At 42.5% G+C, this 17,521-nt stretch overlaps 1 protein-coding gene across 1 annotated transcript in view; it reads right to left on the bottom strand.

The window, feature by feature from the left end:
- Positions 1-3,106, bottom strand: part of LOC124803266 (lachesin-like) — a 231,005-nt gene extending 227,899 nt beyond the window's left edge. The window contains exons 1-2 of the mRNA XM_047264450.1: positions 3,088-3,106; positions 529-662 (exon numbers count right to left, since the gene is read on the bottom strand). Of these exons, the coding sequence (XP_047120406.1) occupies positions 529-662; positions 3,088-3,106 (153 nt within the window). The remainder of the gene's footprint in view (positions 1-528; positions 663-3,087) is intronic.
- Between the last annotated feature and the right edge of the window lie 14,415 nt (positions 3,107-17,521).

The following is a 17,521-nucleotide window of genomic DNA, read 5'->3' as shown; positions in this document are numbered from 1 at the left end:
CCGCTCCGCCACCGCCATCGACTGGTTGTCACCTGAGTCCTGTTTAGCTAAATGTTCAAGCTGTAAACTGATGTAAACCATTGTAGAAATAAACAGGTCTATGTACTTATAAAAAAATAGGAGACCTTAATTTTGGGATGTGTGGGTGTGTGTTCATGTCTGTGTGTGAAAGAACAATTTTAATTCTCGCGTATCGCGTGCCTGATTGGCTGTTACTGACAGAATGTGACAGACGGTGGTTATTTAGGGAACAATTCTATTACCGTCTTCAGCAGTTGCCGTCCGTGGCTCCACGATACCTGCTCCGCTCACCACCTCCGCATGGCATCATGGGTATTACTTAAGTATTTTATATTTGTCATTATCAGATTACCCTATAAATCCTTTCTGTGCATATATTTAGTGTAGTGTGATCGGGAGATTACTAGTTACCATTGCCAATAAATATTTTTAACTCAATTTTACAAATAAAGATGCACTGGTTTGTGGATGGTCCTCGAAGGGCGGCAGTCGCGACGCGAGCCTCACCTTGTACTTGCCCAGGTTGTCGACGACGCAGGAGAGGACGGCCTCGCGGCCGACGGGCGCCGTCAGGTTGCCGATGGGCGCCGCGAACTCCGGCTCTGGCGAGGACAGCCGCGGCGGCGCCCATGAGTCCGGCGCTGCAACAAGTAGGGAGGGTGCGTCACTACACGAGCCAGGGCTGCGCTAGCTCAGGCATTGAGGAGCTCGTCAGGAGGAGCTAGCGGTCTGCAGTACAGCGCTAAGAGCTGCCTGCTTTCTTCTACGATACAAACAATTCGACACTTTGACCAGCACGTAAACGCGAAAACTTCAGCCGTAAGTGCATCCGAATGCCCTCTGTTGTCAGACATGTCAACACATGAATGTGGAATCGTGCCACCGGGAGACAGCAGCTACAAATACTTCTAAACTCTTTCATTTTTTCCAACGGTCTTGATCGCATGAAATATTTGCGAAAATGGTAACCAGTTTCAGTCGATTATCACATATTCACAACATTCTCTGGAATACAGATAATGTTACAGCTTAGAGGCACACAAAATCAATGTAAGTTAAAGACTAAGAGCCACAAAGTAAAACAGAATTAATGAAAGGACGTATAGTTTTAGGTAATGAGTGAAGGTGGTGGGTGGAGCACGAGCCATATGTGCAAAAGCTTGAACGTCTACTGTTGAAAATCGTACATACGCTGTGTGTTAAATAGAATCTCCGCCCAACACCTAGTGCATGATATAGGCAGGGAAGAGTGAGGCGAAACGTAAGATAAAACAGTGTCAAAAGTATCAGAATTATAAATTAAGTATTAAAAATATTAAAAATGGAAATAATACATTAAATTTCATGACCAGTAACTGCCGTGAGCAGTATTAATGAAAACTCACACAACACTGGTGTAATATCTTACAGTATTTATTACTTATTTTACAAACATGTTTTCTGCTAGAATGACATTTTCACTCTACAGCGGAGTGTGCGCTGATATGAAACTTCCTGGCAGATTAAAACTGTGTGCCAGACCGAGACTCGAAATCGGGACCTTCGCCTTTCGCCGGCAAGCGCTCTACCGACTGAGCTACCGAAGCACGACACACGCCCCCTCCTCACAGCTTTAATTCCGCCAATACCTTATCTCCTACCTTCTGTGAAGTTTGGAAGGTAGGAGACGAAGTACTGGCGGAATTAAAGCTGTGAGGACGGGGCGTGAGTCGTGCTTGGGTAGCTCAGTCGGTAGAGCGCTTGCCCGCGAAAGGCAAAGGTCCCGATTTCGAGTCTCGGTCCGGCACACAGTTTTAATCTGCCAGGAAGTTCCATGTTTTCTGCGGTTACGCCATCATCAGGTACAAAGGTATGTACGTGAAGATGTGAGTTTTGTTGGATCAAAGATTTTAAAATAGTTCATCTACAGATGATCTCCGTTTCACGAGATGAAAAATGTTACTGTCAGATTTAGGAATAAAGCAAGAGGGATTATGTCGTTGTAAATGCCATGTAAGATTATTTAAGTAAAATGAAATATGACAGATTAACTAATTAACAGTATAAAAATTACAACAGTTGTTCATAGAAGGAAATAAATTGAACAATAAACTTTCGTGACATGTTCCAGAGGCGTGACAGTCAAAATAACGCTCCCAGAATGAAATTTTCACTATGCAGCGGAATGTTCCCTGTTTTGAAACTTCCTGGCATAGTGAAACTGTGTGCCGTACAGGACTCGTGACCTTTGCCTTTCGCGGGAAAGTGCTCTACCGACCTAACTACCCACGCAGGACTCACGACCACCTCTCACAGCTTTACTTTCGGTTACTTCCACTTACCCGTCTCTACTAGGTCCTTAATTACAAACATATGATATGTACTAGTGATGTTAAGCAGGTAAGTGAGGCAGCATTGATTGAACAAAGTGAAGTTCTCAAAGCCGCAAGAGAAATTATAGTAACTGAAATAAAGGGAAATGGATCATTTGGTTAAAAGGGGTAATTTAGAACATGGCCTGGATGGGATTATGAGTAGTATCTACAGCTGGAAGTGGCGAGTAAGGAAACTGTGTGGTCACTGAGTACTAATCTTGCGCCGGTCAACATATTGTACAATATTACATCAGTGTTGTGTGCGTTTTCATGCTTAATGTAGAAAATATTCTACCAAGAACTGACGGAACAATCAACCAATGGTATGAGTAGTAATTGATCAGTAAAGCAAAGATAAAAAGTATATACTGAAACCAATAACAATGTATATAGAAACGGTAATTGTCTTCTGTGGGCAGTACAAATATGTGTAGGAACACAATTCTAGGTAACATAATTAAAATTGACGCCATCGGTTGTCATGGAGATGTTTTCAAGACTATCGCTACAATATTTTTCCTATGCCGAAGATCCGGGTCAACTACTTTCTAAGCTGTGTGCTTTGGTTCGTCCAACGATGGTCACATCTCCGTATTTCCCAGTATTGTCTTCTTTTCGCCACTACAACTGTGGCGCGACGCTTGCATTACGCATTACCACAGATGGGTCACAGACCTGTAACTTTTATGTTTATCAGTTCGTGGCGGCTCACCAAGTGTATACATCTCCATGGCGACGGACAGCATCCGCTTGTCGATATGTCTGTAGTATACCGAACTCCGTCTCCATGGGGACCGAAATCATCCGCCTATCGCCATTAGATCTTTGGTCTGTCGTCTGCTACTGCGAACGTGCCACATCGATACTCTTTACGCTACTCCCACGGCAAACTCTGGCATTACTTTTAGCCACCTCTGCTACGATTGTGTTCCTATGATTTATTTTATAATTTTACCTACTCCCCATAGAGGGCAGCTATCGTTCCCATCCCGATTGTTACTAGTTTTCTGTTTACTTCTTATCTTTGTTTTACTAGTTAGCTACTCATAGTAGCATGTAATGCTGATGTAATTTAATGTATTATTTCTAATTCTGATACTCCGGTTTATAACTCAATTTTTGACACGTTTTTATCTTCCTTTTCGCTTCATTTTGTAGTATCCATGTCATGTAAGAGGCGTTGGCTGAGCTTCCCCTAATTAACACATAGCATATACAGACTGTTCAGTAGACGACGTTTGTGTCTTGGCACATACGGTTCGTGCTCCGCCCACCGCCTCCACTCACCGTCTTCCGTTATTCAACTTTTTATCAATTTCTCCTTACTTTACTCATCTTAGTTTTTAACTTTCGTTGTGTCTGTGTCGCTCTAAGTTAAACATTATCTGTGTTACACAGACTAATCTGCAGATGATGATGGACTGAAACCGGTTATAACTTAAACAAATATTTTATGCCATCAAGATTTCTTTAAAATGTTATGAAAATTTATACAGATCTCTGTCTTTTCCAGTAATATTTTCCAAAATTATTAACTTACTATCTCAACTGAGACCGTATAAAAAACGGTATTGTTATTAATGATAGACATAGGAATTTAATCACCTGTAAGGGTACAAGAAGTTTAAAATTCAAAAATATCCACAATGATGTTAACTATGCAAAGCTAGAGACCCATTTGAAAGAAAAAAATTATATTTATCGGTGTTTTGGTACAAATTTTACATTTGATCGTTTGATGCATCCTGAAAGGCTGATAACGTATCAAGTAAAGCCAGGACATAAAATACAGTGGTATAAAAACTGAGATCGACAGGAAGTGCAAAACGGTCAAGCAAAATCGTCTGGTAGACAGTCCTGAATAGCCGCGCGTGTAAGCAAGCCGCTTTTGGGATTCCGTTAGTATTGCGGACCAGAAATTAAATCTGCCCATTGGATTAACGACGAATGTCATTGTGCTGGCAATCATGGATGCGATTTTTAGACAGTTTCCGACATCAGACTGGGTGAATATCTAAAACGCTCTCACATGGTGAATAAAACTGGACATACACAGTGAGGTACAGAAATTTCGGCCTGGGGGTAGGGGTTGGGGGCCCGGCAGGGATGGTGACAGGAAGAGGGTCACCCTGTAGACAGCTTTGGAGCAAACGAGAACAGCTGCATTAATATGGTGAATTCACGTGGAAAGACGGTACTAAGTAAGGAAGAGGAGGCTGGAAAGCGGAGTCAATATGGAATATCTCTGCTAAATTCGTTTCATACTATTTAACTTGTATTTCGTGCTGTCAGGATCAGTTGTTTGTAATTTAATTTAGTACTTCACGTCTGTTCCTATTCAGTCTTACTCAAATTCACTGAAGTATTGTGTTGTTGTGTTGTGGTCTTCAGTCCTGAGACTGGTTTGATGCAGCTCTCCATGCTACTCCATCCTGTGCAAGCTTCTTCATCTGCCACTACCTACTGCAACCTACATCCTTCTGAATCTGTTTAGTGTATTCATCTCTTGGTCTCCCTCTACGATTTTTACCCTCCACGCTGCCCTCCAGTACTAAATTTGTGATCCCTTGATGCCTCAGAACATGTCCTACCAACCAATCCCTTCTTCTAGTGAAGTTGGCCACAAACTTCTTTTCTCCCCAAATCTGTTCAATACCTCCTCATTAGTTATGTGATCTACCCATCCAATCTTCAGCATTTTTCTGTAGCACCGCATTTCGAAATCTTCTATTCTCTTCTTATCTAAACTATTTATCGGCCATGTTTCACTTCCATACATGGCTACACTCCATACAAATACTTTCAGAAATGACTTCCTGACACTTAAATCTATACTCGATGTTAACAAATTTCTCTTCTTCAGAAATGCATTCCTTGCAATTGCCAGTCCACATTTTATATCCTCTCTACTTCGACCATCATCAGTTATTTTGCTCCCCAAGTGGCAAAACTCCTTTACTACTTTAAGTGTCTCCTTTCCTAATCTAATTCCCTCAGCATCACCCGACTTAGTTCGACTACATTCCATCATCTTCGTTTTGCTTTTGTTGATGTTCATCTTATACCCTCCTTTCAAGACACTTGTCCATTCCGTTCAACTGCTCTTCCAAGTCCTTTGCTGTCTCTGACAGAATTACAATGTCATCGGCGAACCTCAAACTTTTTATTTCTTCTCCATGGATTTTAATACCTACTCCGAATTTTTCTTTTGTTTCCTTTACTGCTTGCTCAATATACAGATCGAATAACATTGGGGAGAGGCTACAACCCTGTCTCACTTCCTTCCCAACCACTGCTTCCCTTTCATACCCCTCAACTCTTGTAACTGCCGTTTGGTTTCTATACAAATTGTAAATAGCCTTTCGCTCCCTATTTTTACCCCTGCCACCGTCAGAATTTGAAAGAGAGTATTCCAGTCAACATTGTCAAAAGCTTTCTCTAAGTCTACAAATGCTAGAAACGTAGGTTTGCCTTTCCTTAATCTATCTTCTAAGATAAGCCGTAGGGTCAGTAATGCCTCACGTGTTCCAGTATTTCTACGGAATACAAACCGATCTTCCCAAGGGCGACTTTTACCAGTTTTTCCATTCGTCTGTAAAGAATTCGCGTTAGTATTTTGCAGCTGTGACTTATTAAACTGATACTTCGGTAATTTTCACATCTGTCAACACCTGCTTTCTTTGGGATTGGAATTATTATATTCTTCTTGAAGTCTGAGGGAATTTCGCCTGTCTCATACATCTTGCTCACCAGATGGTAGAGTTTTGTCACTACTGGCTCTCCCAAGGTTGTCAGTAGTTCTAATGGACTCTTGTCTACTCCCGGGTCCTTGTTTCGACACAGGTCTTTCAGTGCTCTGTCAAACTCTTCACGCAGTATCATATCTCCCATTCCACCTTCATCTACATCCTCTTCCATTTCCATAATATTGTCCTCAAGTACATCGCCCTTGTATAGACCCTCTATATACTCCTTCCACCTTTCTTCCTTCCCTTCTTTGCTTAGAACTGGGTTTCCATTGATATTCATACAAGTGGCTATCATTTCTCTTTAATTTTTCTGCGAGCAGTATCTATCTTACCTCTAGTGAGATAATCCTCTACATCCTTACATTTGTCCTCTAGCCATCCCTGCTTAGCCATTTTGCACTTCCTGTCGATCTCAGTTTTGAGACGTTTGTATTCGTTTTTGCCTGCTTCATTTACTGCATTTTTATATTTTCTCCTTTCATCAATTAAATTCAGTATCTCTTCTGTTACCCAAGGATTTCTACTAGCCCTCGTCTTTTTACCTACTTGATCTTCTGGTGCCTTCACTATTTCATTCCTCAAAGCTACCCATTCTTCTTCTACTGTATTTCTTTCCCCCGTTCTTGTCAATTGTTCCCTTATGCTCGCCCTGAAACTCTGTACATCCTCTGGTTCTTTCACTTTATCCAGGTCCCATCTCCATAAATTCCCAACTTTTGCATTTTCTTCACTTTTAATCTACAGTTCATAGCCAGTAGATTCTGGTAAGAATCCACATCTGCCCCTGAAAATGTCTTACAATTTAAAATCTGGTTCCTAAATCTATGTCTTACCATTATATAATCTATCTGAAACCCTCGAGTATCTCCAGGGTTCTTCCATGTATACAACCTTCTTTCATGATCCTTGAACCAAGTGTTAGCTATGATTAAGTTATGCTCTGTGCAAAATTCTACCAGGCGGCTTCCTCTTTCATTTCTTAACCCCAATCCATATTCATCTACTATGTTTCCTTCTCTCCCTTTTCCTACTGTGGAATTCCAGTCACCCATTACTATTAAATTTTCGTCTCCCTTCACTACCTGAATAATTTCTTTGATCTCATCATACATTTCATCAATTCCTTCATCATCTGCAGATCTAGTTGGCATATAAACTTGTACTATTGTAGTAGACGTGCGCTTCGTGTCTATCTTGGCCACAATCATGCGTTCACTATGCTGTTTGTAGTAGCTTACCCACGCTCCTATTTTTTTATTCATTATTAAACCTACTCTTGCATTACCCCTATTTGATTTTGTATTTATAACCCTGTATTCATCTGACCAAAAGCCTTGTTCCTCCTGCCACCGAACTTCACTAATTCCCACTATATCTAACTTTAACCTATCCATTTCCCTTTTTAAGTTTTCTAACCTACCTGCCCGATTAAGGGATCTGACATTCCACGCTCCGATCCGCAGAACGACAGTTTTCTTTCTCCTGATAACGACGTCTTCTTGAGTAGTCCCCGCTCGGAGATCCGAATGGGGGACTATTTTACCTCCGGAATATTTTACCCAGGAGGACGCCATCATCATTTAACCATACAGTAAAGCTGCATGCCCTCGGGAAAAATTACGGCTATAGTTTCCCCTTGCTTTCAGCCGTTCGCAGTACCACCACAGCAAGGCCGTTTTGGTTAGGGTTACACGGCCAGATCAGTCAATCATCCAGACTGTTGCCCCTGCAACTACTGAAAAGGCTGCTGCCCCTCTTCAGGAACCATACGTTTGTCTGGCCTCTCAACAGATACCCCTCCGTTGTCGTTGCACCTACGGTATGGCTATCTGTATCGTTGAGGCACGCAAGCCTCCCCACCAGCGGTAAGGTCCTGGTTCATGGGGAGGGGGGGACTGCAGTATTAGCTTTTCCAATTAGCATCGAATTTTTTATATATATATATATATATATATATATATATATAATTAGACGCTGAGAGAAACGAAATTTGGGTCATATTAGCTACATTTTGTGCTCCCAAATTTCCTTTCTCTCTGTATCATATGTTCATATGAATCAATGAGTGAGTGAGTGCGTATGTTGAATTTTACAGGGTCTGGGTGTGTGCTGTGGAGGCAACAGTGTAGCCAACGTAGTTTTCTTTTTTTTGGTCATCAGTCTACCGACTGGTTTGATGCGGCCCGCCACGAATTCCTTTCCTGTGCTAACCTCTTTATCTCAGAGTAGCACTTGCAACCTATGTCCTCAATTATTTGCTTGACGTATTCCAATCTCTGTCTCCCTCTACAGTTTTTGCCCTCTACAGCTCCGTCTAGTACCATGGAAGTCATTCCCTCATGTCTTAGCAGATGTCCTATCATCCTGTCCCTTCTCCTTATCAGTGTTTTCCACATATTCCTTTCCCCTCCGATTCTGCGTAGAACCTCCTCATTCCTTACCTTATCAGTCCACCTAATTTTCCACATTCGTTTATAGCACCACATCTCAAATGCTTCGATTCTCTTCTGTTCCGGTTGTCCCACAGTCCATGTTTCACTACCATGCAATGCTGCACTCCAGATGTACATCCTCAGAAATTTCTTCCTCAAATTAAGGCCGGTATTTGATATTAGTAGATTTCTCGTGGCCAGAAATGCCTTTTTTGCCATAGCGAGTCTGCTTCTGATGTCCTCCTTGCTCCGTCCATCATTGGTTATTTTACTGCCTAGGTAGCAGAATTCCTTAACTTCATTGACTTCGTGACCATCAATCCTGATGTTAAGTTTCTCGCTGTTCTCATTTCTACTACTTCTCATTACCGTCGTCTTTCTCCGATTTACTCTCAAACCACTCTTATTATTCCCTCTTGGTTGTTGTACATATTGTATATGACCCGTCTCTACCTATAGCTTACCCCCACTTTTTTCAGAGTATCGAACAGCTTGCACCATTTTATATTGTCGAACGCTTTTTCCAGGTCGACAAATCCTATGAAAGTTTCTTGATTTTTCTTTAGCCTTGCTTCCATTATTAGCCGTAACATCAGAATTGCCTCTCTCGTCCTTTTACTTTTCCTAAAGCCAAACTGATCTTCACCTAGCACATTCTCAATTTTCCTTTCCATTCTTCTGTATATTATTCTTGTAAGCAGCTTCGATGCATGAGCTGTTAAGCTGATTGTGCGATAATTCTCGCACTTGTCAGCTCTTGCCATCTTCGGAATTGTGTGGATGATTCTTTTCCGAAAGTCAGATGGTATCTCGCCAGACTCATATATTCTACACGTTTTGTTGCCACTTCCCCCAATGATTTTAGAAGTTCTCATGGAATGTTATCTATCCCTTCTGCCTTATTTGACCGTAAGTCCGCCAAAGCTCTTTTAAATTCCGATTCTAATACTGGATCCAGTATCTCTTCTAAATCGACTCCTGTTTCTTCTTCTACCACATCAGACAAATCTTCACCTCATAGAGGCTTTCAATGTATTCTTTCCACCTATCTGCTCTCTCCTCTGTATTTGACAGTGGAATTCCCGTTGCACTCTTAACGTTACCACCGTTGCTTTTAATGTCACCAAAGTTTGTTTTGATTCTCCTGTATGCTGAGTCTGTCGTTCCGACAATCATATCTTTTTCGATGTCTTTACATTTTTCCTGCAGCCATTTCGTCTTAGCTTCCCTGCACTTCCTATTTATTTCATTCCTCTGCGACTTGTATTTCTGTATTCCTGATTTTCCCGGAACATGTTTGTACTTCCTCCTTTCGTCAATCAACTGAAGTATTTCTTCTGTTACCCATGGTTTCTTCGCAGCTACCTTCTTTGTACCTATGTTTTCCTTCCCAACTTCTGTGATGGCCCTTTTTAGAGATGTCCATTCCTCTTGAACTGTACTGCCTACTGCGCTATTCCTAATTGCTGTATCTATAGCGTCATTCCTTAGTACTTCCGTATCCCACTTTTTTGCGTATTGATTCTTCCTGACTTATGTCTTGAACTTCAGCCTACTCTTCATCACTACTATATTGTGATCTGAGTCTAAATCTGCTCCTGGGTACGCCTTACAGTCCAGTATCTGATTTCGGAATCTCTGCCTGACCATGATGTAATCTAATTGAAATCTTCCCGTATCTCCCGGCTTTTCCAAGTATACCTCCTCCTGTTGTGATTCTTGAACAGGGTATTCGCTATTACTAGCTGAAATTTGTTACAGAACTCAACTAGTCTATCTCCTCAATCATTCCTTGTCCCAAGCCCATATTCTCCTGTAACCTTTTCTTCTACTCCTTCCCCTACAACTGCATTCCAGTCGCCCATGACTATTAGATTTTCGTCCCCCTTTACATACGGCATTACCCTTCGAATATGCCCATACACTTTCTCTATCTGTTCAACTTCAGCTTGCGACGTCGGCATGTATACCTGAACTATCGTTGTCGGTGTTGGTCTGCTGTCGATTCTGATTAGAACAACCCGGTCACTGAACTGTTCACAGTAACACACTCTCTGCCCTACCTTCCCATTCATAACGAATCCTACACCTGTTATAACATTTTCTGCTGCTGTTGATATTACCCGATACTCATCTGACCAGAAATCCTTGTCTTCCTTCCACTTCACTCCACTGACCCTTACTATATTTAGATTGAGCCTTTGCATTTCCCTTTTCAGATTTTCTAGTTTCCCTACCACGTTCAAGCTTCTGACATTCCACGCACCGTCTCGTAGGACGTTATCCTTTCTCTGATTATTCAATCTTTTTCTCATGGTAACCTCCCCCTTGGCAGTCCCCTCCCTGAGATCCGAATGGGGGACTATTCCGGAATCTTTTGCCAATGGAGAGATCATCATGATACTTCTTCAATTACAAGCCACATGTCCTGTGGATACACGTTACGTGTCTTTAATGCAGTGGTTTCCACTGCCTTCTGCATCCTCATGTCGTTGATCACTGCTGATTCTTCCGCCTTTAGAGGCAATTTCCCACCCCTAGGACAAGAGAGTGCCCTGAACCTCTATCCGCTCCTCCGCCCTCTTTAACAAGGCCGTTGGCAGAATGAGGCTGACTTCTTATGCTGGAAGTCTTCGGCCGCCAATGCTGATTATTTATCAAAATTTAGGCAGTGGCGGGGATCGAACCCGGGACCGAATCAAAGACGCTACCCCTAGACTACGGGTCTCCCCTTAGTCAAGCCAATTAGATCTGTACCCTTTCGATAGTCACCCTACAGTGGTTAAGTTTGTGGCTGAAAGGACCCCTCTGGGCTCTTCCGTTTACCCCGGGGGAGTTCGTCGCATGGAAAGCATACTCTCGTCATTCGCGACTGGACCTTTCGTGAGGGAAGACGGTACTCTTGAGAGCGCCTCGACGCGTTTAGGTGTGTTAATGTGTGATGGTGTGTAGCTGTTCCAAATGATGTACAGGTTTGCTCTGCCCGTCCTCGCTTTGTGTAAGTGGAACACTTGGTGTAGGATGTTCGTCACTCCAGCACAGGTTTAAAACTCAGTTGTCTGACATCTCTTTTAACTCAAATGCATGTGTGAACTCTTCTCGTGTGTATGTGTTTTATTTCTTCTACTTTTCATCTCGTTTCAATTTTAAGACTGTCTAGCTTTTTTCATAGCACGTGCTGATGATTTCACCGTCCCTAATTTCCGTACCTTTTTAAATAACTTTTATTCTTAATTTCTCGTGATATTTTATTGGTACTTGTGTCTATACTGTTTACATCTGAATTCTTGAAGTTTTCACAAGTCCTAGTAATTTTGCTGTGTTCGTGAATATTCACGGCATTTGCGGGTATTTCACACGAGCGTACCTTTGTGTCATCTGCAAGGTGATGCAGAAAAATCTCTTTGTCGGAAAGTGTTCCACAGTATTCTTATTCTCAATAACTCAGTCATAGCAATACGGACGGGCCTATGAAACTCTGACTTACAGTGATGGGTAAAGTTCCTTTTTATCTCTACTCATGTGTGAGAATCGTGTATGTTTGTGTGTATTTTTCCCATGCGCACCGAAGATTTCCTTTGTGTTTATCACCGCAATGTACCACAGCACTCAGTGTAATAACAATGTAAGTGAATGAACTACATAACAGGCAACAACTGATCTTAGTTTAGAGTTTGTCTCTGAATTTTTAACATGATGTTTAATTTTAATAAAATATGTTAAACTGTGGTGACTGTTTCTCAGAGAAACCCGTTCTCTTTCGTAAGATTATGTTTGATTCATCTCACATGACATTTCTGAAGCAGAAGAAGCAGGCCTTATATTTGGTGACTTTTGTCTGATTATGTTATTGCTCTGTTGAGACTTAAGCTTCTCGTTGCTCTTAATTATTTGATTTATCGTCTGTGCCGAAATTGTCCCCATACATTCATTCCATATATTCAGCTGGATCTTTTTATTAATATTATCACTTTAGTTATGATTATCAATTCAGTGATTAATTCAGTTCTTATTTTAACTTCTTCTAGTTTTAATTAAATTTGGAGGCGACCGGGCAAAATTTTATGGCACACGAAACTTCCACTAGACTGCAGACTTCAACTGTGGCTAACTGTTTGAAAATGACTTTTCAGATAGCCATTCAAACATTAACAACCAATTATATGGCAATCATGCATGCAAGCAAACTGAAGCTGTAGATAAACAATCAGCAGTAGCATGTATTAATTGCAGTTTTTTTTTTCCTTTAGCGCTCGAACCACTTACACGTTGTTCCAAGTAGATTTTTTCAAGTGATTTTACAGCGTCGTTCTTGACTCGGAGCTGCACTGTTTTGCATCATATATATATATATATATATATATATATATATATATATATATATATTGTAAGTTTGGGAACTCTTTCATTGTGTGTGGGTATATATTGCGTATGTCGATTCCATGTGTCGGGTTATGTGCGATACTTGTATTTAGACTGCGCGTGAAACTTTGATTCTGAGTGCTTGTTTAGGAAAGTAGACATCTGTTAATTTTTTAGATTTCTGTGGCTGTGGATTTTCGATAGTGATATTTTCCGGAAGTGGGCTTCGCTTATGATGATTCGTACCCGGTCCAAAAGCAATGAAAGGCGCGAAAACGTTGACAGAACATGTATTGCAGGCCAATGAATAGTTTTCAACTAGAAACGTTAGCAACAATATCACAAATGTAACTTTTGAAAACGAACAGACAACATCCACTTTCGTGTTGGAAATTGAAGAAAAGACCTTAAGTAACAGTAGTGAAAGTACAGCTGAGTCCCCAATCAACTCAGTACTGAGCTATCAATATGGTATCAGAGACCTAGTAAGGATGTTATCTGAGGAGAATCATAAGGTGTTAGAAGAAAATATTAAAAAAGTTATCTAAGGAAATGAATCAGAAACTTTCGGGTCTCGCAGTAAAGATGAAAAATGGTATATTTGAAGAATTTAAGGAACCGATTCAAATTCTCGACTAGCGTGCCTGCATTTTGGAAGAGGGGCAGCTGCACGCAAGCGAACAACATAAGCTGCAGGAACAGCGTCTCACAGGTGATTTCCGTGCACTAGCTGACTCGTGTAGGCAGGAACGAACACGCGGAGCTAGGGACGCTTGTGGTAAGTCCAGCGGATCAGGTTCCGGAGCGCATTAGTGGCCTGGTGGACGCTAAAAGCGAAGCGGTTGAGGTGTTAGCAGACGACGTCGCAAGAAGGGCCAGAAAGTTAGGGGACTTGTTCATTAGCGACAACTGCGGTAAGAATGGATCGATCGGCGTAACACGGACGGTAGAGAGGCACCAACGCTGAAAACTCAACGGGTCAGTGGAAGGCAAATGTACAACATAGGGACATTGTGTGAACTGGCAGTGACCTTAGAGAATCTTAGGTACATTGCAGAGACTAGGAAATGTGTAAGCACAGGCGGGTGATTGCAGAACGGGACTCTGGACACGGTGCTGATTCGAACGAGGATGGGCGCTGAAGCAAACGAAGTGGAAGCGATCGCGAGCGATTTTCACTAGAGGAGATGCACAGATTTGATTTTAAACATTTCCTCTCGGTGAGAAAGTTCGAAATCTTTCGGAACGCTCCAAACGGGATTAATCCCAGAGCTTTGTTACAACAGTTCCAATTTTCCTGCCTGGCCAGACTCGCACAATATTGAATACATGTGTGGGAACCTCTGGAGTGAACCACCAATACGCATGAGGACGTCTGTAGGCGGCTGCTACTCGGTGAAGGAGGTCCAACAGAATTTTCTGTGGGCTTACTGGTCTGAAGGCAACGGCCTTGCCGCATTGGATACACCGGTTCCCGTCAGATCAGCGAAGTTAAGCACTGTTGGGTGTGGCCGTCATTTGGATGGGTGACCATCTGGGCCGCAAATCGCTGTTGCCATTTTTCGGGTTGCACTCAGCCTCGTGATGCCAATTGAGGAGCTACTCGACCGAATAGTAGCGGCTCCGGTCAAACAAAATCATCATAACGACCGGGAGAGCAGTGTGCTCACCACATGCCCCTCCTACACGCATCCTCATCTAAGGATGAAACGGCGGTCGGATGGTCCCAATGGGCCACTTGTGGCCTGACGATGGAGTGCTTATTGGTCAGAGGTGGCCCACGACCCCGGTAAACACAGGATGATTATGATGCCGAACTTGCATTATTCAGGATTTTCAAGCTCTGCTTAGTTATTTGAAGACATGTTGTACAGAAATCAGTCCTTGTTCGATCCTTACGGTCCGGCAGAACTAATTCACAATTTCATTACAATGTTACGAATGTACTTGGGTCACATTATTACTTCAAGAAAATGACAAGATGACATAGAGGGATTTAGAACCATGCTACAGAAACTAAGTCGAAATCAGCCTAAATGCTTCTGAGCCCCAAGTCCAAAGGGTGACGACGCTCTGTTCCAGCTCTCAGTATCGAAGTCGGAAGGAGGAGGCTCTGTATCTTGATGTTGATCTCAGAATTCGCCGACCGATCAGATTACTCGTTGCAAAAATTCGTCGCCTTCTCCTTACTGGTTAAAAAATTGCTTGTCTCCTACCATACTCTACTGAAACATCTCGCATCGCTCTCTCTCTCTCTCTCTGTCCTCTGTCTTCAGGCAATGACGTCCACTCGCCGGCCGGAGTGGCCGTGCGGTTCCAGGCGCTACAGTCCGGAACCGCGCGACCGCTACGATCGCAGGTTCGAATCCTGCCTCGGGCATGGATGTGTGTGATGTCCTTAGGTTAGTTAGGTTTAATTAGTTCTAAGTTCTAGGCGACTGATGACCTCAGAAGTCAAGTCGTATAGTGCTCAGAGCCATTTGAACCAATGACGTCTACTGCCTTGTCACTGTCATGTGTCCCTAACTTACTGCTTACGTTAGCCAACAGCGGCAGATTTCACATCAAAGAAACATTGTTTTTAAACAAAGTCAGACCGTTTGGCGGTCTCCATTCGCCGTCTTGCGCACAAAGATGTATTACAGATTAAGGAGACGAGTTCTCACTCAATTTCTTGGTCGTAAAATGCTTCCGCCACGCTTTTCTCCACGGGAGATGCTACCTGCATTTGTATTCAATGACCCGTATTCCGGGGGTGTCTATATACGGAAACAACCTCTGTCCAGTGACTAGAGAAACCCCGACTGCCTTTCCAAGAACTTGTCTCTTACGACTTCTGCCGGAGCTTTCAATCTTTTCCGCTGCTACATCACATGTAGATATGAATTTAGAATAAGAGAACATTAAGTTATCCACTGACATTTTATAGCACGGACTGTATATAACTTTTAATGGTTTTAAAGGAAGTGGTTCAAATGGTTCAAATGGCTCTGAGCACTATGGGACTTAACATCTATGGTCATCAGTCCCCTAGAACTTAGAACTACTTAAACCTAACTAACCTAAGGACAGCACACAACACCCAGCCATCACGAGGCAGAGAAGATCCCTGACCCCGCCGGGAATCGAGCCCGGGAACCCGGGCGTGGGAAGCGAGAACGCTACCGCACGACCATGAGATGCGGGCTTAAAGGAAGTGTTTCGATTAAGCAGGTGTTCATTACTGATCTCCATATGTGGCGAAATAGTTTCCAGAAAATTGACGTATATCCCGTATCCCGCCTAAGCGACTAATTGTCGATTTGATGACACACAACCACCAAACTGTGTGTAAGTTCGTTGCTACGTTTCAAAATGGCTCTGAGCACTCCGGGACTTAACTTCTGAGGTCATCAGTCCCCTAGAACTTAGAACTACTTAAACCTAACTAACCTAAGGACATCACAAACATCCATGCCCGAGGCAGGATTCGTACTTGCGACCGTAGCGGTCGCGCGGTTCCAGACTGTAGCGCCTAGAACCCCTCGGCCACTCCGGCCGGCGCTACGTTTCATCTCTCGTCCAATATAGTTTCAGATATTTAGTATTGGAGTGATCTAGGTTGATGAAACGAGCACCTCAATGTGAGATAAGTACCTGACTTTTCGGCAGATCAAGATTGCTGACATCCTGGAAGACGAGAACGTCCTCAGGTATTCAATATGTATATGTAGAAGAGAGGGGAACATTTGGTCACAGAATCACTTCAGGCACAAGGGTTCCCAGGATCAGGGCCAAGGAGGGTGTCCCGTCCCCCATGAACTCTTAGGGGGAGGTAGAATACAACATAAAAAAGACGTTTTATTTCAAAAACATGAATTAAAAGTGGGTATTACGCAGGTCTTTAACAGGATTGGAACATTTTATTGCCTAATTTCCAGTAGACATTCGTCTTCCACAATACTGAAAGTACTTCGTGCCTCCCTGCCCATCCAGTTTGCATCCACGCCCCCGTACAAATCATCAATTGGGAGCTCTAGGTCAAACATAAACCATACCCCAACCATATCCTTAATGCCATGTATTGCGAATTCCAGGTAGTTGCGGAAGAAACTGCAAAAAGGTGGGAATTTAAGGAGATGGGACCTGGATAAACTGATTAAATCAGAGGTTGTGCAGAGTTTCAGGGAGAGCGTAAGGGAACAAATGGCAGGAATGTGGGAAAGAAATACAGTAGAAGAAGAATGGGTAGCTTTGAGGGATTAAGTAGTGAAGGCAGCAGTGGATCAAGTAGGTAAAAAGACGACGGCTAGTAGAAATCCTTGGGTAACAGAAGGAATATTCAATTTAATTGATGAAAGGAAAAAATATAAAAATGCAGTAAATGAAGCAGGCAAAAAGGAATACAAACGTCTCAAAAATGAGGTCGGCAGGAAGTGCAAAATGGCTAAGCAGGGATGGCTAGAGGATAAATGTAAGGATGTAGAGGCTTATCTCACTAGGGGTGAGATAGATACTACCTACAGGAAAATTAAAGAGACCTTTGGAGAAAAGAGAACCAGTTGTATGAATATCAAGAGCTGATGGAAACCCAGACCTAAGCAAAGAAGGGAAAGCAGAAAGG

Source organism: Schistocerca piceifrons, chromosome 6, assembly GCF_021461385.2.
Source record: "Schistocerca piceifrons isolate TAMUIC-IGC-003096 chromosome 6, iqSchPice1.1, whole genome shotgun sequence".
In the NCBI taxonomy this organism is placed as follows: Eukaryota; Metazoa; Arthropoda; class Insecta; order Orthoptera; family Acrididae; genus Schistocerca; species Schistocerca piceifrons.
The sequence above is the reverse complement of the archived record's forward strand: the minus strand, read 5'-3'. Positions and strand labels throughout refer to the sequence as shown.